We start from the raw sequence: 24,452 nt of genomic DNA on the forward strand, positions 1-24,452 counted from the left end.
CCTGAAGCTCTTAATGTTGGTCCCTTCCAAAGTCAGGAAGCTGTTTCACAATCAAATTATCCATCATCATGAATGTCCTTGCCCAATCCATGATTATCAATGTAGTTTTTGGCATGGTGCAGTAATAACTGGTGTCACCTTTGTTATACCTCGCTGGAATTCTGCCCTTCAAAACTACTTAATGGTCCATCATTACTTTGGAGAGGATCTGGTACCATGCATTTGGCAGCTATGCGGCCTTGCGTCAAAGTCAAAGCCATGTCAAACCAGTTTCCTTTGTCTTTGTAGTTTGTGCCTCATCCTCCAAATCTCTTTCCATTGAATCCAGATTCCCTGGGCTTACTCTCCTCTCCCACTCTTGTCATCCTTAATGTTAATTACTTCCTTGCTTACCATCAAATGGCATACCGTCACTGCAGACAGCCTCCAGTCTATTTGTGATTGCAATAATTTAATATTCGCTGTTGATTTTCCTCATGCCCCGAGCTGAAATTTTTCTGTTTTTCTGGGAAATGTAACAGTTGCCTTATCTTAACTGTTGGCTCATGTTTAGCCATTCCTCATCCATCAGTGATTTTGTACTTACTGTCCCCTCACACCTCAAATGAAGCTTCCAATCTCATCTGTTCAGGAAATTCCCTTTAAGAAACTTGTTTTTGTTTCTTTCCACTTGGTAATTGTAACGAGTGAAAATTTTGAAGTTGATTGGCTTTTGGAGGTGGCGCAAATCATGTCTGCGAAACTGGTTTATAACATTGGGAAACATTAGACTAAGGGAAAATTGCTGTGTGATCAAGTGTGAGAGGAGCTGAATGGGGTTTGATAACTGGGAAAGAAGCTGTTATTACAGAAGGAGGGCTAGGCAGGGGCTTTCGTTGTGTTTAGTTAAGTCTCTAAGTTGTGGTTGCACAACTATGTCAGAATCTAAGAGTTCAACGTGTTTGCTATTGCATTTCATGAATAGACATGCTTAAAGTATTGAATTATGGACTAATTGGGAAATAGAGGAAGTGAAATTGTGACTTAGAAGGAGCTTTCCGCATAATTATATGTACTTAAAAGTTAGGGCAGTGGAGCAGTTCTAAATTCAGAAAAACACAAATTAAATTACATTCTGTCATTTGCAGGGCTGCTTTCTGAAAATAAACCCAAAAGCAGCTGAGAAAGAAATATGTTGTTGAAGGAGAAAACTGGTGGGAGTAATTTTTCTCAGTCTTTCCTGGCATTTGGCAGTTCTCACCCTGACCCAAGGTTTCTTTTTTTTCTCCATCCCTTTGTCGCAAGATAAATTTGAATTTGGTCCTTCTTCCTTCAGCTCCACCATTCTTTGCCTCCTGTGCTTGGAATCAGTTACATGTTCATGTAGACATGACAGCCAGACACTCATCTAATCACACCTTCCATCAGTTATCTGAGCAATGATGGAACCTGGACCTCCACCTCTGCACCATTTGTCATCTCCAAACTCAACTTATTGGCTATCACTGACATCAGCTTACATCAGCCTTAGTGTCTTCCTAAGTTTGAAGTAAACTAACACTTGTCTCGTATCTCGAAATTTCCGTGTGGCATACGTCATTACCTTGCATTTATATAGCACTTTACATACATGGTTCAAACTTCTTCAAGCACTTCACAGGCAATAGATTACAGCCATCTGTAATGTGGACAAACGCAATGACAGCTTTCACTTATGTAGCACCTTTAATGGAAAAACATAATGCAAGGCAGTTCAGAGGAGCATGACCAGACAAAAATTGACACCGAGTCAACGAAGGAGGCACTAAGATTGCTGGTATAAGAAATATGTCTTGAGGAGGAGAGAGGCGCTCAGGGAGGGAATTTGAGTTTGGGGCCATAGATAGCTGAACAAAGCACAGCAAGGTCCAACAAATGGAAGTGAAATAAAAGACCAGCTGATCTGGTTTTGGTGATTTTGGTTGAGGAAGAATTTGCATCCAAGACCTAAGGACACACTTTGTTCTTAAAAGCATGCTGTGGAATTTCCAACATTCCCCTAAATCACTAGAACAGACCTACTGGGAGCATGGTTGGACATCTCACCCAAAAATCACATCGCTGATAGCACAGACGTAAATTATGAGTCTGGATTATTAAAGGAGCATGTGATCATTACACTGACATTTAGAGAAATAAGGGAAAGAAGAGACTGAATGACAGACTTAGTGAAGGGGAGTGTTAGAAGTGAACATCTTACATATTACTGTTTTATTCCAGCCACAATGTCAATTTGCAGAATTTAGTTCATCTTTAATTTGTTCATGGGATCTGGGCATCGCTGGCAAGGCCAGAATTTGTTGTCCATCCTTAAATGCCCTTAATGTGGAGATGAGCCACTGCCTTGAACTGCTGCAGTTCATGGTGTGGTACGCCTATAGTGCTGTTGGGGAGGAAGTTCCAGGATTTTGACCCAGTGATAGTGAAGGAACAACAATATATTTAAAAGTCAGGATGGTGTGTGACTTGGAGCAGACTTGCAGGTTGTGGTGTTCCCATGTGCCTGCTGCCCATTGCTACGATTGCCGTAGATACCGATAACATTTAAAGAGAAATTTGAACAGTTCACAGTTGAATGAATAATATGTCAAGATTTTATGTTTTAAAACTTTTACTGTATAAAATGACTAAAAAACACTATTGACTAAAGCTGCTTTTGCTGCCAACATGGTGCATGCGCAGTTGTACTGTTGTACTCCGTGACATAATTTCGAGCAACGGAAATCAGAATTCATATCAATTATACTTTTCAATTCCTTAGATACCTGGCCTAAATTTTTTATTTGTCATGAAAAATAAATTAATGTAGTGTGTTTTTAAATTAAAACGATAGTGGTCATCCGCCTGGTAAAGTAGCAAATCTCTATGTAATCTCATCATTTTCTAAATATTAAAGCATCAGTGTACTTTCATATGAAACGATTCAAAAATACTTACAGATCAATTTGAAAGCCTTCAGAGATTGAATATACAATCCTCAGATTCAGCATGTAATGTTGTGTTCGCTTAGCTCTAGGTTATCTGTAAAGTTAATACATTACCAGATGGTAAAGAACTGAATGTAACAGAGATTTATTAAAAGTGGAATCTACAAATTCAAGTTCTTAGAGGTTTGAATAAAATTGTTTTTTTAACTCATTGTTTAGTTTGAAAATCTCCCCAGAAGCTTTTTATTTAAGGACTGGTTTTGTTGGCGATGTGTCTCCGGTCAATGACGTCATTGATTTTCTGCACGGACAAGTGCGCGTGCGTAGACGTGTATCGATGGCCATCATGTGTGGCCATCTTGCATTGGCAGGAGACAGCGACTGACTAAAAACTGTCTTTTGTAGGCAACTCATACTTTAGACTGTCAAAATAAATGGTGCGTTTTTAATTATCATGCATGTCACTCTCCACTGAATTACAGTTCTTATCGCAAACAGTTCACAGTGCTCCAGCTTCCAATGGATTGCTTCCATTTTATTTTTCCAGTCGGGCAACCTTTAATTCCAGAACTGTGAAGGTTACACTGTAGACTACTTCCTCTAGCTTCAAGCCAGGCAAATCTTCTAGCCTCCTTTAACTCCCCACATCTTGTCTTCAGTCTGAGTGCAGGCTCCAACGCATGTTCTGCGTGGTCAATGATAGTCACCATTTTTTCTGCTTAAGATGCAGGCCTGGCTGTTTCTATCTCTTGTTCTCTACTTCCCAGTTGGCCACTGACCACATAAGGCAAAACTGCGACTGTTTGTTGATATACCTAGTTTTACAGGGAAGCCTGTAACCTGATTTCAAAATGGCTTCCTCTGTCCTCTTTCCCCATGGCAATAGGAAATACATTAACATTTCTACTCCGGTGCAAAGCTAATTAGTTACCCTTGATCCCAACTTCCTTTCATCTTAGAAGTAAAGGGAGTGCTTACAGCAGAACTGTTTACAACTTAACTGTAACACCTTTCTGGGACTTTGAGAGACGTTTGGGAACAATTACAGCAATGTCTAGGTGTAAATACCTTGCATCTCCCTGTCAATCAAACAACCTCGGTCTTCCTTTTAATCTCCTAACAATCAACCACCAAGGCTTACTGTCAGCCACACTCCACAGGTTACATGACCCCCTTTCAACTACCCTATGTTTAAAGCTACAGACCCAAAATGTAGTAATCTTATGAACCAAAAGATGCAATCCTAAAATATAATAATCTTAACCTCACAATTTAACGTGTTTTCCTTCCAGATGGTGGAGGTTGCAGGTTTGGAAGAAGCTGTTGAAGGGCCCATAGTGAGTTGCTGTAGTACATCTTATAAATGGTACACACATCTGCCATTGTGTGCCTGTGGTGAAGGAAGTGAATGTTTAAAGTGTGGATGGGGAGCTAATCAAGTGGGGTGCTTTGTCCTAGATGGTGCCGACCTTCTCAGGTGTTGTTGGATTGGCACTCATCCAGGCAAGTGGAGAGTATTCCATCACTGTGGAATAGGACTGTGTAGATGGTGGACAAGCTTTGGGGAGTCAGTAGATAAGTAAGTTGCTGCAGAATTCTCGGCCTCTGACCTGCTTTTGTGGCCACAGTTTTTATGTTGCTTGTGGAGTAAAGTTTCTGGTCAGTGATAACTCCCGTGATGATGTTGATGGCAAGTTCAGTGATGGTAATAGATGTAACAGTGATAGATTTGGGGAGAATAAAGAAGGAGAGGCTATGATTTATAGTTTGTGCATTAGGTTATTTTTCTTTTAATATCCGTGGTATTTTAAAGAATCATAGAGTGGTTACAGCACAGAAGGAGGTCATTTGGCCTATTGCATCTATGTTGGTGCTCTGTAAGAGCAGCTCAGCTCATCCAGCTGCCTTACGCTGTCCCTGTAGCCCTGCAAATTTTTTCTCTTTGAATTTGCTTATCAAATTCCCTTTTGAAAGCCATGATTGAGTCTGCTTCCACCACACTTCAGGCAGTGAATTTCAGATCCTAACCACTCACTGCCTAAAAATAGTATTTCCTCATGTTACCATTGATTCTTTTGCCATTCCCCTTACATCCCTGTCCTATGGTTCTCAACCCTCTTGCCACCAGGAACAGTTTCTTCCTATCTACTCTGTCTAGACCCCTCATGATTTTGAACACCTCGATCAAATCTTCTCTCAAGGTGTCTTCTCCAAGGAGAACAACCCCTGCTTCTGCAATCTATCCACGTTACTGAAGTCCCTCAACCATGGAATCTTTTCTGCATGATCTCTAAAGCCTTTATTTCCTAAAATGCGGTGCCCAGCATTGTACATACTCCAGTTGAGGCCAAACCAGTGTTTTACAAAGGTTCTTCATAACTTCCTCACTTTTGTACTCTGTGCCTCTACTCTGCAATGTAGATAAAGCCTGCGATAAAGTATGCCTTTTTAGCCACTTTCTCAACCTTCCCTGCCACCTTCAACGATTTGTGCACATATACCCCCAGGTCCCTCTGTTCCTTCCCCTCCTTTAGAATTGCACCATGTGGGAATGTTGGAAGAGAGAATGATTTTAGTACCACATACCTGATTTGCATTTGTGTTGCATAATACTCTATAAAAGAGAAACAGCAGAAAATTTTGGCCATAGTTTCCTCCTGGAACCTAATTTTCCACTTGAATTTCATCAGTGTGTTGGTCATGATATGCCCCAATATCTTCCTGCCTCCCTGTCCCCATAAAGTTAATTCCCAATAGAAAAATGGAATTAGAATTGTAGCTGTACCCAAAAGTAAAAACGCATTCTGCCTGTCAACATTTGAAATTGTTGTGTATGGGGATATTTTACAATTCAATGAAAGCCCATGTATCTAATTGGGTGACAGCTTTTAAAATTGTTTATTCCAATCAGTCACCGAGTTGCCTCATTTCTACTAAACATTAAGCTGCCACTTGACACCTAGTTTCTCAGTTGGTTAAGTGAAAAGTCAGGTGAGACAACCAGATATCAAGTGGAAACTATGCAGTAGAATGAGCAGAGAACAGAGACTGAAGGAATTTTGATTGAGAGCCCCAGTATATGTATTATGCAGTACAGTTTCAGCAGGAAGGATTATTCAGTCGTAGGTGAATCCTGTATTACCAAATATTCTTGCTGCATTAGATAAAGGAGATTCTCAGTAAAATTAAAGGAATGCTGCTGATCGCTTTTAAAAGAACGATATACTTTGTGTGAAAGTTTACCCTAATGCCACTTACCTGAGGGATAATGCCCCATGACTACTCAACATAAAAGTCTCAACCCACCCATCAAACACTCCCAGGATAGGTAGAGCATAGTTTAGATAAAAATAAATATCCCTCTGCAAGTCCCACCAAAGGTTCTCAGGGCAGATATAAGAGGAGGATAGACAAGCCTATGAGGGATAAGGGAATAGAAGATGACGCTAATAAATTTAGTTGAGGTACGATGGGAGAAGACTCAGGTGGAGTATAAATGGCCTGTTTCATATGCTCTATCTCCTATTTATGTATGTAAATCTGAACAGTGCTGCTCACAATTGTCCAATCCATTAGACATAAAAATACCTATTTTTAAAAGTCATGCTGTTCCAGAGCTTCAGGATTTTGCATCAGTTAGTTGTCCCCACCCCATGCTTTGGAAGATAGTTTGATGTTAAAAAAAAAAATTGTATCTTTTTTTTACCTCTCCCACCCCTTTCCCCTACCCCCAGCCTTCCCAGTTTATATTTTGGTGAACCTGTATCTCAAGGTAATAATGGCAGCAATGTGTGATATCTCTCTTCCAAGCAATTATCTTTTATTGCTTCAAGCATCTTTGTATTGTAATAGCTTCATTTAATTCAACCTTTTTAATGTCATTATATTTTGCATTAGATATTTGTAATGACATTGTGTGAGCTTTGTTTGATAAGCAATCTCCTAAATTAGCTCTCACTGTGTCGATTGTGAACAAAGACAATAAGATTCTTATGAAAATCCGCTTGGTAGAGAGATTTAATTTAAATCTGGACAGTAAACTGCAGGTCCACAACGACTCAATTCGAAGCAGCCAGGTGGAGGACCTCTGTAATGTAAACTAGTGTAGCAGCGGAGGTAAAGGTTTCAAGCTGAAAGAAATTTCTGGAGGAGTGCTTGTTTCATGCTTTAACCTGCAAAAATTTGTTTGCCAAGTTCTGTGTCAAGGGAACATTAGGGTAGCCCTAATTCTTGTGATAAAGACAATTTATGATTGTGCTTTGACTATTGACCAATATAACTTTGGTTAGTTATAGTTTGTGTGACTTTGGTCATGTATTTGCTATTTGTCATCGACTGCACACTGTTCTCCCTGGTAGCTGTCCTTCCTCCACCTCTATATATCTAGTTCATCCAAAAGACCGCCACCTACACATTTCCTGTTTATTCCTCACTCCTCTCAATTGACCTATATGCAAGCTTTAAATCAAAATCTTTGTTCTCCTTTTCCAAATTCTTCACAGCCTTGCCCCACTGTGCCTCTAACCTTCTCCTATCTTGCATCTATTCCCACACCCTTTGTTCTGATTTTGACCTGTGTGTATCCCTCACATCATAACTTCAGCTGTACCGTCTGGACTTAACTCACTAAATCCCTCTTTCCCACTTATTCCTCTTTCCACTTTTGACACCTACTTAAAATCCAGCTTTCCAACTAAACTTTTGATCACCTCTCTTAATCTGTCCCTTTAATTCTGCTGTATAAATGTGAGCTGTAAGGAATTGGGTTAGTTTTCACGTAGGGGAGAAATCGCACAACTGCAGGTGCAAAAGATGTAAAGCACAAAGCTTCTGTGTTGAGAGACAAGGCTCTTTTGCTGGAAGTTCTGTGAAACTGTTGGACAATAAAACAATTTTTAAATCTAAACCATAGCAACCACTACGATTTGTTTTGCCAGTTCCCACACCAGCCCTCCTGGTAATCTCTGAGTAAGATTACTAATTTAGTACCAAATTGTGGTTAGGGTAGCCCTAATTCTTGTGATAAAGACAATTTATGATTGTGCTTTGACTATTGACCAATATAACTTTGGTTAGTTATAGTTTGTGTGACTTTGGTCATGTATTTGCTATTTGTCATCGACTGCACACTGTTCTCCCTGGTAGCTGTCCTTCCTCCACCTCTATATATCTAGTTCATCCAAAAGACCGCCACCTACACATTTCCTGTTTATTCCTCACTCCTCTCAATTGACCTATATGCAAGCTTTAAATCAAAATCTTTGTTCTCCTTTTCCAAATTCTTCACAGCCTTGCCCCACTGTGCCTCTAACCTTCTCCTATCTTGCATCTATTCCCACACCCTTTGTTCTGATTTTGACCTGTGTGTATCCCTCACATCATAACTTCAGCTGTACCGTCTGGACTTAACTCACTAAATCCCTCTTTCCCACTTATTCCTCTTTCCACTTTTGACACCTACTTAAAATCCAGCTTTCCAACTAAACTTTTGATCACCTCTCTTAATCTGTCCCTTTAATTCTGCTGTATAAATGTGAGCTGTAAGGAATTGGGTTAGTTTTCACGTAGGGGAGAAATCGCACAACTGCAGGTGCAAAAGATGTAAAGCACAAAGCTTCTGTGTTGAGAGACAAGGCTCTTTTGCTGGAAGTTCTGTGAAACTGTTGGACAATAAAACAATTTTTAAATCTAAACCATAGCAACCACTACGATTTGTTTTGCCAGTTCCCACACCAGCCCTCCTGGTAATCTCTGAGTAAGATTACTAATTTAGTACCAAATTGTGGTCAACTTTGCTCTCCGCTCTTCCCTCTGATTCTTCATAAATTCAATCCGATCAGGGTTCCCGCACCGAGTGGAAAGGGGACTTTCAAACAAAACTAACTCCAAACATGTTATCCTTGAAGTGAAAGGATGTGAAACCTATTTAACTTGGAGCTGAGTGTTTGAAACCACTCTTTGTCCGTCAGGTGGTCTGGCTACCATTTGGCAAATCTGAAACTGGGCAGCGATTCAGCAGTTTTAAAGGATGTGAGGAAACGCTCAATCACAATGAACACATTCCTTATAAAGAACAACAGTTAAAAGCTGGGCTTACAGTCCAGTTTTCATCCCACTCCAACAAAAACGCAAGTGACAGATTCTGCTGCTGCTTGAGTGATAGTTTTCAAACTCCACCATTGCCTGTCTCAGTAGCTAATAAGTCTTGGCTTATGCTGTTTGGAAACTGATCGTGCATTTTATACAAATGTTTACATTTTTCCTTCTTTTTTAAAGAAGAAACTTCCATCAAACTCTGCAACTTTCTGAAAAACATATTGCTGCGACCTCTCCTTCTAGATCTTTACAATCCCACTTTGACCATCCAAGCGGAGGGATGTGGATGGTTCATTCTTTTTTTTTCTTTTCTATGAGATACTTTTCCCCTGTTTACCTGCAAGTGCTGAGGCTGATATCAGTGTTATCAGAATACCTCAGAACCAGTGTCCCAGCATTCTTTCCTGTAATGCATATCCAGTTGTTTGAAAACCCCAACTGCAGCTTGCATTTGATTGTGGACCTTCCCATTGCATAGGATAAAAACTGCACAATTGGGCTTTAGGGGAAGATCAAGCAGTTACCTGCCTGTGGTCAAACAAGTGATGGGCCACATAAAGTACCTCCATTGCAAGCTACTCTGGCAGCATGGTAGAGCTCACTTGTTAAATCTTTTAAAATGAGCAGTAAGATAAAGAGCCCTCGGCTTTACAATGCTGCTCTTGAAGTTAGAGCTGTGAACTAAAGGTAGCATTCAATAAATAACTGCAGCATGAAGTAGCTAGTGCAGTCATGAGATAGTTTCCCTGATTTACTTCTGACAGCAAGGGTACTTTGTTGCGTTCACCATTTTAATTCCATACTGAGTAATTAAAATAGTTTTTATCATTGGATTGTATAGATCCTCCCTGACATCAGGGTAAGTCTACCACCAATATGGTGAAAATCCAACATTGCAATAACTAGTTCTGTTGCCAAATCTGCCCTGAAATGTAAATTGGGTAAGCTGAGCCCCAGTGGAGTGCCAGGCACATCACAGATAACTGCTCCACTCTTCTATGGGTCTACAATTCTGGTGCTAAGAGGGCTGAAAACTAACAGTGCAAACTCTGGGAGCTATTCATGGACATTGGTCTTTGAATTCCAAAATAAGTGTGCATCAGTGTAAAGTTAACTTTGTAATAATTGGGTAAATGATTCTCTGAGCTGTCTGGTTTTAAAAAAAAATACTTCCAGGCTTATGTGCGTGTGGGTGGGAAAAAGTGTTGAAACTAATAATCAGCCATGATCGTATTGAATGACAGAGCAGGCTCGACAAGATAGCCTTCCCTTGCTGCTGTTTCTTATGTTAATATTATAACAAAGTCATGGTGAGACCTTGGTTGAGGAGAAAGGCCTTTCCAAAATTCGAGCATTAGTGATAGTTGCAAATGAGCTGGAGATATTGACAAAGGAAGGGAGGTGGGAAAAGTATAATTCAGGTAGCTGTGGAAACTCAACACCCCCACCTACCAACCCCCTGTCTCCACTCAACTCTCTGCCCTCCCCTACTCCCACTCTGGGGTTGCACCAATTCTCAAGTATTAAAATGAGGTCACAGTAGGAAAAGGTTTGGGAGGCACTGCTAGGAATTGATATGAACACCATATCTCCCACACTGTGATCTTGGGAGGCACTGAATAAGGATTAATGATTGCCAAAAGTAGCTATCACACCAACTCCGAGTGGTTAATTTCAGGACAAAATTGATGGAAGCCTAGGAGAACTTAATGATGGATGTCAAACAGCAGAGTCAAGAAGTTTATCTTTTTGAAAAAAATAACAGTTTGGGTTGGAGGGATGATCCCTGTTTGGACATACATGGGGTGATTCTGCGATCTAGCACTCCGTGTTTCCCTGAGAGAAACTTCCTGCAAATGCAGCTCCCAGTGTGCAAGAGTTCCATAGTATGAGAATGTTACTATGGGAAGTTGCATCATATTATATTGAAGATGCATTTCAAAATGGTTCAATATAACTACCCTCCAGCCCCTCTTAAAACTGCCAATGTTATATGCAGAGTGGGTGAGCCCATTGTAGTGTTCAGTAAGATTTTGACTTTGGCTTTCCAAGAGGAGATTAAAATATTTATCAGGGAATACAATGATTTGATTCCTGTTAAGATATCTTCAGTCCAGACTATTCCATCCTTGCTTCAGTGTGGTTTAAGGTTTAAGCAACCTCATAGGCAAGTCCTTTCAAATGCAGTCAGACACCATTTTGAATATGTGCCTGCTATTGTTTGTAAAAGTTGAATGATGCCAGCCTCGTGTAGGTTGGAAAAAAAGATAGAAAACTGTAGCTGTGCTGATCAGTGATCTCTGCTGGACTGCTAATCCATCTTATTCTCTCAGACACTGACAAATGGGCATTCTGCTTTTGTTTCAGATTTCTTTATTTGTATTTTATTTAAATCATGCATATCAAATGTGTTTAATCCAAAATTCAATAATAGAAACAGCATTTGATGGAAAGCTTGATTTTACATTTTTAATGAGTACTGCCCAGCTTTTGTTTGTAGTAGTGTCATTTTACTTTCCAGTCTCTTCTGGGGCTGAATGGTACAGCTGTTCTTATGGACTGGTGGAAAGCTTCTTCAGATTTTTTTTATATACAGGAAACAAATGTGATGAATTTGTAATTGAACTCAAAATGCAAGTTGCAAATATAGTACATTCCAGTTAGTTGGATTTAATCTAAATGGTGGTACAGCAGTGAAGTGGTAGTTGCTAGGCTAATGTTAATCCAGGGAGCATGTGCTCAAACCCAGAATGGCAATTTAAGAATTTCAAAAGATTGAGATTCTGTGAATTCTTTTCTTAAAAATGGAAATTTCAGTAAAAATAATCATTAAGTTGTCAGGTTCTCAAAACTTGGTTCAGTAAAGAGAAGGAAACCTGCCATCCTTACCCATTCTGGCCTGTGTGTGACCCCTGACATGGTCAGCTTTTAGCTGCCCTCTCAAGTTGGAAGTTGCATGAAACCATGACAAAGAATAACCCACATCATCACTTGGTCAGAATCCTGGAATTCCCTATCTAACAGCATTATGGGAGCATCTTCACGTGAACTGCAGTAGCTCAAAGAAAAAAGCTCACCACTCCCTTCTCAAGGCACTAAGGGTGTTGGCAATAAATGCTGGCTTTTCCAGCAACACCCAGATCGCAAGAATATCTTTTAAAAATTGATACCAATATAAACCGACTTTCCATTCCATGCGACATCCTCGGCCATCAGCTTTGATTTCTATTTTGTAAATTAATGAGTTGCTCTTGCAGACATATTAACTCAATTCTGGCCCCTTGCACATCCCTAATTTTAATCATTCCACAATGGTGGCTGTGCTGTTAGCTGCCTTGGCCCTAAGCTCTGCAAATCATGCCTTAAAACTCTTAGTCTCTCTACTTCTCTTCCTTAAGATGCACCTTAAAGCCTACCTCTTAGATCAAGCTTTTGGTCATCTGTCCTGATGTATCCTTCTGTGGTTTGGCGTCAAAAACGTTTTTATTGACAATGCCTTAGCTAAGTGCCTTCGAAGTTTTGCTACATATAAATGCAAGTTGCGCGTGCACAAGGAGAGTTTTTCTTATTCATTCATGGGATGTGGGCTTCACTGGCTGGGCCAGCATTTTTATTGCCTATCCCTAGTTGCCCTTGAGAAGGTTTTGAACCACTGCAGTCCATGTGGTGTAGGTACACCCACAGTGTTGTTAGGAAGGGAGTTACAGGATTTTGACCCAGTGACAGTGAAGGAACGGTGTTATATTTCCAAGTCAGTATGGTGAGTGACTTGGAGGGGAACTTCCAGGTGGTGGTGTTTCCCTCTACCTGCTGCCGTTGTCCTTCTTGATGGTAGTGGTTGTGGGTTTGGAAGGTGCTGTCTCAGGAGCCTTGGTGAATCCCTGCAGTGCATCTTGTAGATGGTGCAAACTGCTGCTACTGTGCGTCGGTGCTGAAGGGAGTGAATGTTTGTAGATGTGGTGCCAGTCAAGCGGGCTGCTTTGTCCTGGACTCTGTTGTGGAAGGTGCACTCATCCAGGCAAGTGGGGAATAGTCCATCACACTCCTGACTTGTGCCTTGTAGTTGGTGGACAGGCTTTGGGGGGGCCAGGAGATGGGTTACTCGTCGCACAATACCTAGCCTCTGACCTGCTCTTGGAGCCACAGTATTTATATGGCTAGTCCAATTCCGTTTCTGGTCAATGGTAACCCACCGCTCCCCCACCTCAGGATGTTGATAGGGGATTCAGTGATGGTAATGCCATTGAACATCAAGGTGCGATGGTTGGATTCTCTATTGTTGGAGATGATCATTGCCTGACACATGTGTGGCACGAATGTTACTTGCCACTTGTCAGCCCAAGCCTGGATATTGTCCAAGTCTTGCTGCATTTGGACATGTACTGCTTCAGTATCTGAGGAGTCGCGAATGGTGCTGAACATGGTGCAATCATCAGCGAACATCCCCACTTCTGACCTTATGATGGAAGGAAGGTCATTGATGAAGCAGCTGGAGATGGTTGGGCCGAGGACACTTCCCTGAGGAACTCCTGCGATGTCCTGGAGCTGAGATGATTGACTTCCGACAACCACAACCATCTTCCTTTGTGCTAGGTACGACTCCAACCAGTGGAGAATTTCCCCCCCCCCCCACCGTTTCCCATTGACTCCAGTTTTGCTAGGGCTCCTTGATGCCACACTCGGTCAAATGCAGCCCTGATGTCAAGGGCACTCACTCTCACCTCACCTCAGGAGTTCAGCTGTTTTGTTCATGTTTGAACCAAGGCTGTAATGAGGTCAGAAGCCGAGTAGCCCTGGCGAAACCCAAACTGGGCATCAGTGAGCAGATTATTGCTAAGCAAGTGCCACTTGATAGCACTGTTGATGACCCCTTCCATTACTTTACTGATGATGGAGAGTAGACTGATGGGGCGGTAATTGGCTGGGTTGGATTTGTCCTGCTATTCTGTACAGTACATACCTGGGCAATTTTCCACATAGATGGCAGTGTTGTAGCTGTACTGGAATAGCTTGGCTAGGGGCACGACAAGTTCTGCAGCACAAGTCTTCAGTCAATCTATTGCTGGATTATTGTCAGGACTCATAGCCGCTGCAGTATCCAGCACCTTCAGCTATTTCTTGATATCACGTGGAGTGAATCGAATTGGCTGAAGACTGGCATCTGTGATGCTGGGGACCTCCAGAGGAGGCCGAGATGGGTCATCCACTCAGTACTTCTGGCTGAAGGCTGTAGCAAATGTTTCAGCCTTATCTTTTGCACTGATGTGCTGGGCTCCTGCATCATTGATGATGAGGATATTTGGCTTCTGCTTTTTTCCCTGCTGGGAATGTAAAGACCATTCATCCCTTCAGATCTGAAATTGGATTACATCACTGCATGTTGTTGTAACTATCCACAGTCAACATGGGTGGAAGAGAAATGGCTTTCACCAGCGTTTGCAAATTTAATGGTCGCCTCTAGTAGCACCAGTTATATAACACTTGTTATGTAAGTATTGCAGAGTTGAACAGTAGGTGGCAGTATGTCTGTACTATAGGGACTGGTGATTGAGTTTGGCAGCGATTAATGTTACGCACAATAACATACAGAAAATATGCACAGTGAGGCTGTAGTATTGAAAAATCTCCCTATATAAAGACAGGTACACGAGTCGTATTTGATTTGTGTCATCGACGTAGACTTGTAATCAGACTGCAATTTATTTCTCTGTTTGACAAAAAATAGAAGTTATCTGTGTGATGAGTCAAATTTCCATTAACAAACTTGATCGTTTGAAGCCAGGGCTCACGGTATTTTCAGAAGTGGTCCAAACTAAATTTTTTTTAGTGAAGTGGATTCCTTAAGGTCCAATTTTCATAGTTACAGCTAATGGTTTTAACTGAACAATTAGCAAGGAATTGCTAACACAGTTATTATGCATTGAGGACTGTATGACCTGCCCTTTGAGCCATGCCATTGATCACCTTGTGCTTCCTCTACTACGGTCAGCTTTCAACTTCCCTATCTTAAGCATCTTGGAACATTTATATATGTTAAAGCACTATATCTCTGTACTCATCCCATTCTCACTTCTTGCCCATCCCAGATCTTCGTCGCAACATCACTGGCAGCTATACTTTCAGCTACCTTTCCTCTCTTAAGATACCAATTAGAGCTTGTTCTAAAGCCAACTATTGGTCACCTCTCCTTATGTGGGTGGGTTTGAGAACACTCCTGTAAAGCACCTCGGGATACTTAGCTACGTAACGGTGCTATTTAAATGGAAGTTGTTATTTAAGTGCAGATTATTATACAAACTGTGGCCATACTTATTGTGGAAGTCTCAGGCATGCCTTTTGGATAGTCTTGGAAAAGTCCACTGTACTGGATGGTGGGAATGAACGGTCTTAGCTATATGTAGAGAAAATTGTATGTTAAATGCCTGGGAGATGAGGTTTGGCATTGATCTGGTTTTATTGCTTATAATAATAAAGGGAATTTGACAAGTTAGGCAGGGGAACAGCTATTTACTATGGCAGGGAAATTCAGAACAAAAGAACATGACCTTATATTCCCTAATTATTTTTAATTTTAAGTTAAAAAGAGCTGTATTGCCGACCAAATGATGAAGTCAGCCATGGGTTGAATTGCCTATTCTTTAGTACTTATGCCAATTATTTAAATATTCTTTGTGCAGAATGCAAAGCTAGCTGTACAAAATGTATCAAATTTTGCAGGAGTTTTAATTTCCACAGTTTTGCTATTACCAGAAAATCGCATACCACCACCGCACCCCACCACCCCACGAGCAATTACCCCCAGCCTGGATCAGTAAATTCACCCAAAAATAGAGTATCATGTGAGCAAATGAAAATACTCTGAAAGGACTGAGATAAGAAAACTACTTCAGCATATGGGCCTCAGAAATGGTTAAGTCCATTGGTTAGAGTAAATACAACTCTGGTAAATGGGATGTAAAAGAAAAACAGTGAGCAAATATTCCTGCAATGGTTGTTTGTCTTTTCAAATAGATTATCTGCTGAGTTTTTCCAGGTAATTCTGTTTTTGTTTTAGATTATCTGCTGGGCTTGACTCAAATATTTTACGTAAATGGCGCGTCATATAATAGACATGTAGAGCTGAGTTGTGACAAGTGAAGAAGGCGGCTTGTTTAACATTTACACAAACCTGTGCCCTCCCTACCTGTGCTTGGGTGCTTTGCATGTACTCTGTGGGCGTTCCTGGATGGCTAATTTATGCATGGCAATTATGAAAATCAGGTGCGCTGAGCTGCTGCGGCCGTGGCTCTGTGTTCGTATATATTATGCTAATGAGGATCAGGTGAGCCTATTGCAGCGCAGTTAATGGGCGTTCCTTGCATATGTTATGTTGATGAGGGTGCCTTGGAGGGTTTTGTTGGGGAGAAGCAAGCGGCAAGGAGCTGTTTGTGAGCATCAGAGCGCTTTCTTTGTGGAGCTGTGTGGAGGTGGCTCTCCAGGTCTCTCACTACATTGCAGTTTCACTCCAAATTACCAATCCCTGTAACCTTCAGCATCCATTAAGCTCTCTCTGTCCCTCTACCACGACTGGCTAATCACAGGCAGCAGTAACAAAAAGCTCCGTTTCTCGACTAATTTTTTCCTCTGGAGTAGCATGAATGCTGAATATTATAAGTCACTGGCGATGGAGCTTGGGGTTTACCAGCTGAGAAATTTCTCGATTTCATTCCTCTCCTCTTTGCTTGGAACAGAAAACGCCTCCGTAAAATTAGACAGTAGGTAAATGTCGGTTGTTGGATTTTTGTTTTGTCTTTTTATTTTGCAGTGTTCATGTTTGTGGATTTGAGGTAGCAGATACAGTATAGCAAATACCACTTGCATTGCAACAGTCTGCAGCGCTTAAAAAGCGGTGACAGCTTCTTCGAAATCTCTGGCTCTTTGTGGGGTTTTGGGTTGGGGGGTGGGGGGGATTATGGATATTTGAAAGCGGTTTTTAAACGTATGTATGTCTGGAGCTAGGAGCTCTTGCTGTCGATGTGTGCCTATGGAAATATTGGCGGAGATCAATGCAGGGAAAAATGGCTGGCGTCGTCTCCCAGGCTTGTTATTTTGCCGCATTACAGAGGGGGCATCTACCCCAGAGTCAGCAAAAAGTGAAGATACGGCTGTTGTTGTTTGAAGGCTGAATCCTACACATTGACCAAGATGCAAACCTTGATCAAAATAAATAATATTGCAGCAAATATGCTGAGTGTTGCATAGCCTGCAAGCTGCTCTCTGCGCCCGGGGCGGGCGGGGGTAAATAAAATGCATCAGTTAACACAAAAACAAGGCTGTTATCAGGTTACAACTGTACATTAGACCTTGGCAGGATGGACTGCTTGATTTGACTTCCATTCTCCTTTTCCTTTCATTTTGAATCGTGATTGCTGCTTTAATCTTGTTTTTTTTGTTTCTTTACAGTTCTTCTGGTGCCAGTGTGGTAGCCATAGACAACAAAATCGAGCAAGCCATGGTAAGTCAAGTATTTGTGTAGAGAACGGCGATGAAGAAAAGAAATATTGATCTTGCAGTAATGTCAGGGAGGAGAAGCCAATTCGAGGGATTTCAAAAGCCCTTTGGGGGTAAAAGGGAGGAGGGAAAAGAGAGGGGGGTGCACTGTTTTTAAGTGGGACCATGCCAATCGGATAAGGGGGAATTATAGGTGTAGCAATGCAGGTTGGTACAGTGTGCCAGTATTTCACTGCTTGCCTCCTCTATAAAGGGGCATTTACTTATTGTTCATGCGCTGGGATATCATTGCATGGATGCTCAAGGTGAATGTGAGACACCTTTCTGTGTGCATCAGCCTTCTTACATCCTGACCTCGTCACTAATCCACTGCTGTGAATCCTTATACACCTTATAAAAGCATAGCTTTAGTTTTTATGTGCCTGTAATTAGAAATAATTTTAAAATCTCATTTAATGCCACGGTCATGCAATTGGGATACTAACAGATTGCAAGGTATTGCACAAGCAAGAGCAATATTCAGTGATCTCTCAGTAAACCTTTTTGAAGTGCTAGCCCTATAAGTAAACCGTTCATTTATGTTAATATGAATGTAGTTGTGTATGGCACAATTCTGGGCCAACTTGATCTGAATGTTGTTGATCAGGCAGTTTGTGTTGTGCAGTAAACCCTTTCCATATCCCACGGGGGAGTTTATCTGTTTATGGCTGCTAGGTTTGACTGGGTTGGTGGGGGTGGGGGGGGGTGATGGAATAGTTTCGATGCCTTTGATGTTTTTACTAGCTGGACGACGAGGGAGGTTGTCTGAGCCTTCCGTGCCAAGATTTTCTGTATGTTAGGGGCTGAATCATAGTTTTTATCGTGTGTTGGGGTTTGAATTCTGTTCCAAGGAGGCTTGCTGTTTATATAATGTATTGGCTGAAGGTTCAGTTCCCATTAAAGACTTGGCGTGTGCAAATTGATCAGACTCCAGCCTGTGATATTAAGACTGGGAGCGCAGGCTCAAGTGTGTGCGCCGCGCCGCTCCCCGGGCTCCGCTCTCTCGGCGGCTCCGTTCCATCTTCCGGCTGTTGCCAGGCGATCTCAGAACCTTAAACCCTGGGCTATAAATAACTCGGGCTCCGATTGGATGGCTGGTAGTGACGTGGCGCGGCCTGCGGCCCCGCAGACGTCAGCAGTTGTCAGGAGCGGAAGGAGCAGAAAATGAGAGGTGGGGAGGGGGTAGGGAGAGAGGGCGAGGAGAGACCAGGGAGAAATAAGGAGGGTGCAGAGTGAAAGCCGGCAGTGAGAATCAGACAAAAATAAAAGCAAAACACTGCAGATGGGGGAAATCTGAACTAAAACAGAAAATGCTGGAAGAACTCCGGTCTGGCAGCATCTGTGGAGAGGGAAACAGAGTTAATGTTTTGAGTCTGTATGATTGTTCTTTGGAACTGGAGAGAGGTAGAAATGTTATAATCAGATAGGATCTCTGCAGCCTGAGCCAGGCTGATTGCTAGGAAACGGATCTGCTGAGGAAGCTCTCAAATTCAACTCTCACATTTCTGCTGTTTAACAACATGTAAAATCCCACAAATATTCCATAGATTAGTAATACCGAAATTAAAGGGCAATGACTGGGAGCTGTAGCTCTCGGGCTTTCAGTATGTCAAAAATATTGGTAATGCTTACCTGATAATTGTATTGCCTTGTATCTAGAGTATTTATTGCTTGTTGACCTGAAAGTAGTGTATATCCACAGAAATAACTAGTGTTTATATAGTACCTTTAACATAGTACCATGGCCCCAGACACTTCACCACAAAATTGGCAACAAAATTTTACATCAAACCACATGAGGTATTAGGACAAGCGATTACATCTTTATCAGAGAGGTAGGTTTGAGGAAATGTCTTCAAGAAGGAGTGGTAGAGAGATGGAGAGGTTTATGGTGGCATTTCCAGAGCTTAGCCAAAGGCATGGCTGGTGAAATAAAAATTAGTACGAGGCCAAAATTAGAACATTGGGACTTCAGAGGGTTGTATTACAGGGATGGAGAGGTACTAGACCAGGGAGGAATTTGGAAAACAGAAGACGAATGTTAAAATTTAGGCATTTCTGAACCAGGTGCCAGTAGCCAAGTACAGGACTGATGGGTGAGTGGGACTTGGTGTGTTAGAATTCAGTCAACAGAATTTTGGATGAACTCAATTTAAGGTCAGAGGCCTGGCAGGAGAGAATTGGACAGTCAAGTCTAGAAGTAATAACAGCATGAATGAGGGTTTCAGCAGCAGATGAGCTGAGACACAAGCAGAAATGGCTGATGTTATGGAGGTGGAAGTAGGGTATCTTGTTAATGGAGAGAATATGGGGTTGGAAGCTCATTTCAGGGTCCAATAGATCCTGGGATGAGGTGGTCAACTGTATCAAAGGCTGTAGACAGGTTGAGAAGAGATAGTTTACCATTATCACAATCACACAGGGCGTCATTTGCGACTTTGAAGGTCATTTCAATGGTGCAGTCAAACCAGATTGGACGAGTTCAGACATGAAGTTGCCAGAAAGATGGGCACGGATTTGGAGGATGTCAACACATTCAAGAACTTGATGGTTGGAATGGGGCGGTAGTTTGCAAGGGTAGTAGGGGTGAAGGATGAGTTTTGTGAAGTGTGGACGTTGATAGCTGGTTTGAAGTAGAGGAAATTACCCGAACAAAGGGAATTGTAGCATCGGTTAACATGAGGGTCAGGAAGGGAAGTTAGGTGGCCACCAGTTTGGGGAAAAAGGGTCAAGGGAACGGGTGGTGGGTCTGAGTAAAGCTTGGAGAGGGCTTGGAAGGAAATAAAGTAACTAGAGAAAGATTCATGTTAGGGGCTAGTGCAGTGTATATGATACTCTACAGGAATTTGTTTCAAAGCACTTTGCCCAAAGTGCAGATTGCTGAAGGGTGCAACTGTTTTCCAAATTTTAAACTTACAAACCTTTGAAATCTCTCCGTATTCAGGCTTTCGTTTAAGCAGTATATCATTTTGCATTACATCAGACATTAACTTAAAACCATGATTGAGAAATTCAAATTCATCAACAACAATGGTTAAATGAAGGATGTAGAATGTACTGGCAATATTTTCCTATGCAAATGTTGCTCATTTAAATGTCACGATTGATTTGGATATCCAAGATCCAGTCTTGGAGTGGGAGTCAGACTGTTCCCATTTCGAACTAGCAAGTGTAGAACAGACTCACATCAGGAGTTTTGTATGGCAGTGCAGTCTTGCCGTGTGCCTCCTAAGCTCACCTGTCTCTCCTTTACTTCATCCAAAAGCAACTCTTCAATTTTAAGATTTTTTTGCTGCTGAATTGCACAAAGTGAAGGGACACTGAACAAGAGAAAATTCATTTTGCTGCCTTTCAGGAGGATCCAGTACAACTGAGATACCCTCCTTGAAAAAACAGCTCTGCGACGTCCCACCAAGATGGTTTTTATATAGTGGGATTATATTAGTTTAATGAAAACTAAACAAAGTATCAGATGAAAGATGAACGAGCCAGCAAAAAGCTTTAATTGTTGTTTTATTCAAATAAATGGAAGTTTTTAAAAATGTGGTTCAGTATTGTGAGATGAGATTATCTTTAATGGGATTCATTGTTTTTCAGGATCTGGTGAAGAGTCACTTGATGTATGCAGTGAGGGAGGAGGTGGAGGTCCTTAAGGAACAGATCAAAGAACTGGTAGAGAGAAACTCCCAGTTGGAACAGGAAAACAACCTGCTGAAGACTCTGGCTAGCCCTGAGCAGTTAGCACAGTTTCAGGCACAGCTCCAGACAACTGGCTGTTCCCCGCCAGTGTCTCAATCAGGACAATCTACTCTACCCACGCCACCAAATGGGGGATCATCAGCTTAAAGTCCTGGCTGTACAAACCATTGGGGCCAACAAGCTTTGCAGAGAAGAGAAATAAACTGTCATATCAATCATCATGTAATATTTCATCGCACACCAACAATTCCAAATTGGTTATGGGAACTAGAGTTGTATAAATTCAGAAAGAAACTCTCTTCAGTGTTAAGACAGTCGTCTTTGGCTAAAGGAGTTTGCTTTAAGGGTGTGGAATGAAACCTTGTTCTCTTAAAGAGAGTGGTTGTATGCACGAAAGAAAAAAAGCAGCCGTGCAGATCTGAGTGCTGGTTACCGATCATTGCTCATGCTGTGAAAATGCGTGCACAGTTTTATTTCATTCAGCACGCCTATGTCTGTGTGTGCATGCGCGTGTATGTATGTGTGCACCAATATAATTGCTTCCTGACAAGGTTGAGGAAGAAGCGGATCAGAGGCAATCAGATACTGACTGGAGAGTCTGAGGGCCGTGCCCTCCTTTACACTGCTATAGACCACTTTTGATTTATAGATGAGTTATGAAGACAAACGGGAGTATGAAGGCAAAGCTGAACAGTATTTAACTTGAACTATAGAACTGTCACCTTGGACCTTAAATTGATAAGTTTGTTATGTTTACACAGCTTCCCAGGAGGTGGAGAGGTGTAGATTTTTTTCAAGTTAGATGTGACTCTAAAGATTTCGGACAATCCAAAGGGTTGTTCATCTAATGTATATTGTGTACGTAGTGTAAGTATTGTGTAATATAGAGCTGTAACTATTAGGTTGTACAGATTGAAATCTTGCTGTTTCACTGATCCAATTGCATTTGGACATTTTTTTAATGCTGTTGAACAGAAATAGCATTCGTGAACAATTATGCTGTCCTAAGACATAGCAGGGCTGGAAGAATTTTTTTTTTGGTAAGTTAATGGTACGTGACTGGTAATAATAGAAAGTAAGTGGTCCACTGGTCCCATTTCTTATATCTATCAATGCTAAGCAGTGGCAGATGCTACACATTAGGTGCACTGATAGAAGCGGTCTCTCCGTCAGAAGAAGCACTGAGAGATGAGAGAATCTATGGGCTCCAGTGGAATTGATTCTCGTTAATGCTTTATAGACCTTAGCTGTTGGTTCAGTAGCCCATTGGTCTGTCAAATCTATACTGTAATGGTCTGACTAGATTCCTTAGGATCCAGGACCAATGGATTCATCCAGCTTGGGTACATTTGTTGCTTCTAGCTGGCTGTTGAATACCTACAACAACATTGTACTCACCAGTAGTACAGTATTTGTAACACCAATAAAGAGTGTGTTTTGACAATTAAGCACTCCAGACCCAAAAACCTCTGTTACAAGCTCTGATTTCTGCTATGGATTTCACATTAACAGTAATAGTGTTGCTTATGTTCTGGTGCATGTTCTGAAACAGTTGTAACACATTCAGTTATACTCGACTACTGCACAACTTCGAAACTTTCAATAAACTCATGTTGGTAAATAATAAACTGAATTGTCTGTCTGATTACACTTGATTTTTATTAGAAACTGCAGTTTTCAATGAGTTTGAATTGTTTGAAAGAAATGTGATAATGTTATCAACTGGTAGAATTGCTACTATTGTAATCCTGTCATCAATGAGCTGTTTTGATTTAAAGAGTAACAGCACTTCGGATAGCCTCGCAAGGCAGCTGCTTTTTCATGGGAGGAGCTCAGATGTCTGTAGTTTTATGCTTGTCTTTTCACAGATTTGGCTTTTCACAGACTGGCCATTGACAGATGAGATGGACTTTACAAGATATGCTCAATTTGAATGTGTTAAGCCAGTTAATCGGTTCTGCAATTTCTCCAGCTTTTGATTTGACAACTTTATGCCTCCCCCAACCATTCTTGTGTTCTCAAAGTTTAGGTTGGGCAAGATTTGACTTGATGCATACCATCAAAAACATTCTATCAATATACGCATGTACTGCACAGTTGCTGTTGAAAACAGCACCGTGGATCTATAAAGAATCAGACTGCAGTGTTTGAAGTCTTAATGCCAATTTCACAACAATGTTTTTTTGGAGGCTACTTTTTCAGATCATCATGTTGACTTTGGCTTTATTACTGTTGTTGCTCAGTTACACCTCTACTGAACCAGCTTTCTCTCTTCTTGAAACAAGGTGCTTGTGCAGCCAATGTGTTATAGTTGTGACATTTAAGATGAGAAGCAAAAATCTAAAATGTTGAACAGAAATCTGGTTGACTGCCACAGAAGCAAAATACGTCAGATGCTGGAAATCTAAACTAAAAGCAAAATGCTGGAAATACTCAGCAGGTCAGGCAGCATATGTGGAGAGAGAAACCAGAGTTGATGTTTCAGGTCAGGGCCTGGGAAAAGTTAGAAGTGTAAGAGATTTTAAGCAAGTGGAAGGAGGGAGAGTGGAAAACAGGAGAGATTAAATAAATAACAAAAGGGTTGGTATCACAGGGCCAAAGGGAGTGATAATGGGAGAAGTATAAACAAAATCTGACTCGTGGAGGTGTAAATGACAGACTAACGAACAGCTGCCGTCCAAAAGCAAAAATGAGTAAAATCAAAACCTGGCAAAGAGAAAAAGTAACAAAATGGGAGTAGAGGATACGGTCTGAAGTTGTTGAGCTCCAACATAAGAGTCCAAAGGCTGTAAAGTGCCTAATTGAAAGATGAGGTAATGTTCCTCGAGCTGACCTTGAGCCTCAATGGAACACTGCAGGAGGCCGAGGACAGGGGTCAGCCTGAGAGCAAGGTGGAGAATTAAAATAAACCTGGGGGTCACGCTTGCTGGTTGAACGGAGGTGTTCCACAAAGCCGTCACCCAATCTGCGTTTGGTTTGCCCAATGTAAAGCAGATCATATTGTGAGCAGTAAATAGATGGCTAATCTTGTCAAAACAGCAGCAGAGACCAAAGCTTGAGGTTAACATTTTCTTACCTCTGTATGGTAAAACAAACCCAGACATTCCATTTAAACATCATTGGAAAGTACAAACACTGAATCCAAATCACATAACATTTGGTAGTGATTATCTGTTACCAAAG

General features: G+C 41.4%; 1 protein-coding gene across 2 annotated transcripts in view; it reads left to right on the forward strand.

Moving 5' to 3' along the window:
- LOC144691429 (TSC22 domain family protein 1-like) overlaps positions 1 to 22,897 on the forward strand; it is a 48,907-nt gene extending 26,010 nt beyond the window's left edge. Inside the window, exons 1-3 of one of the 2 annotated variants that reach the window (XM_078559515.1) lie at positions 16,425 to 16,799; positions 17,484 to 17,535; positions 21,168 to 22,897. In XM_078559515.1, coding sequence (XP_078415641.1) covers positions 16,675 to 16,799; positions 17,484 to 17,535; positions 21,168 to 21,416 — 426 coding nt within the window. In that variant the 5' untranslated portion in view covers positions 16,425 to 16,674 and the 3' untranslated portion in view covers positions 21,417 to 22,897. Of the gene's footprint in view, positions 1 to 16,424; positions 16,800 to 17,483; positions 17,536 to 21,167 lie in introns of those variants that run through there. The other variant, XM_078559516.1, reaches the window with a different exon arrangement.
- Positions 22,898 to 24,452: the final 1,555 nt, after the last annotated feature.

The sequence above is a fragment of the Cetorhinus maximus genome, chromosome 16 (genome assembly GCF_964194155.1).
Source record: "Cetorhinus maximus chromosome 16, sCetMax3.hap1.1, whole genome shotgun sequence".
Taxonomy (NCBI): domain Eukaryota; kingdom Metazoa; phylum Chordata; class Chondrichthyes; order Lamniformes; family Cetorhinidae; genus Cetorhinus; species Cetorhinus maximus.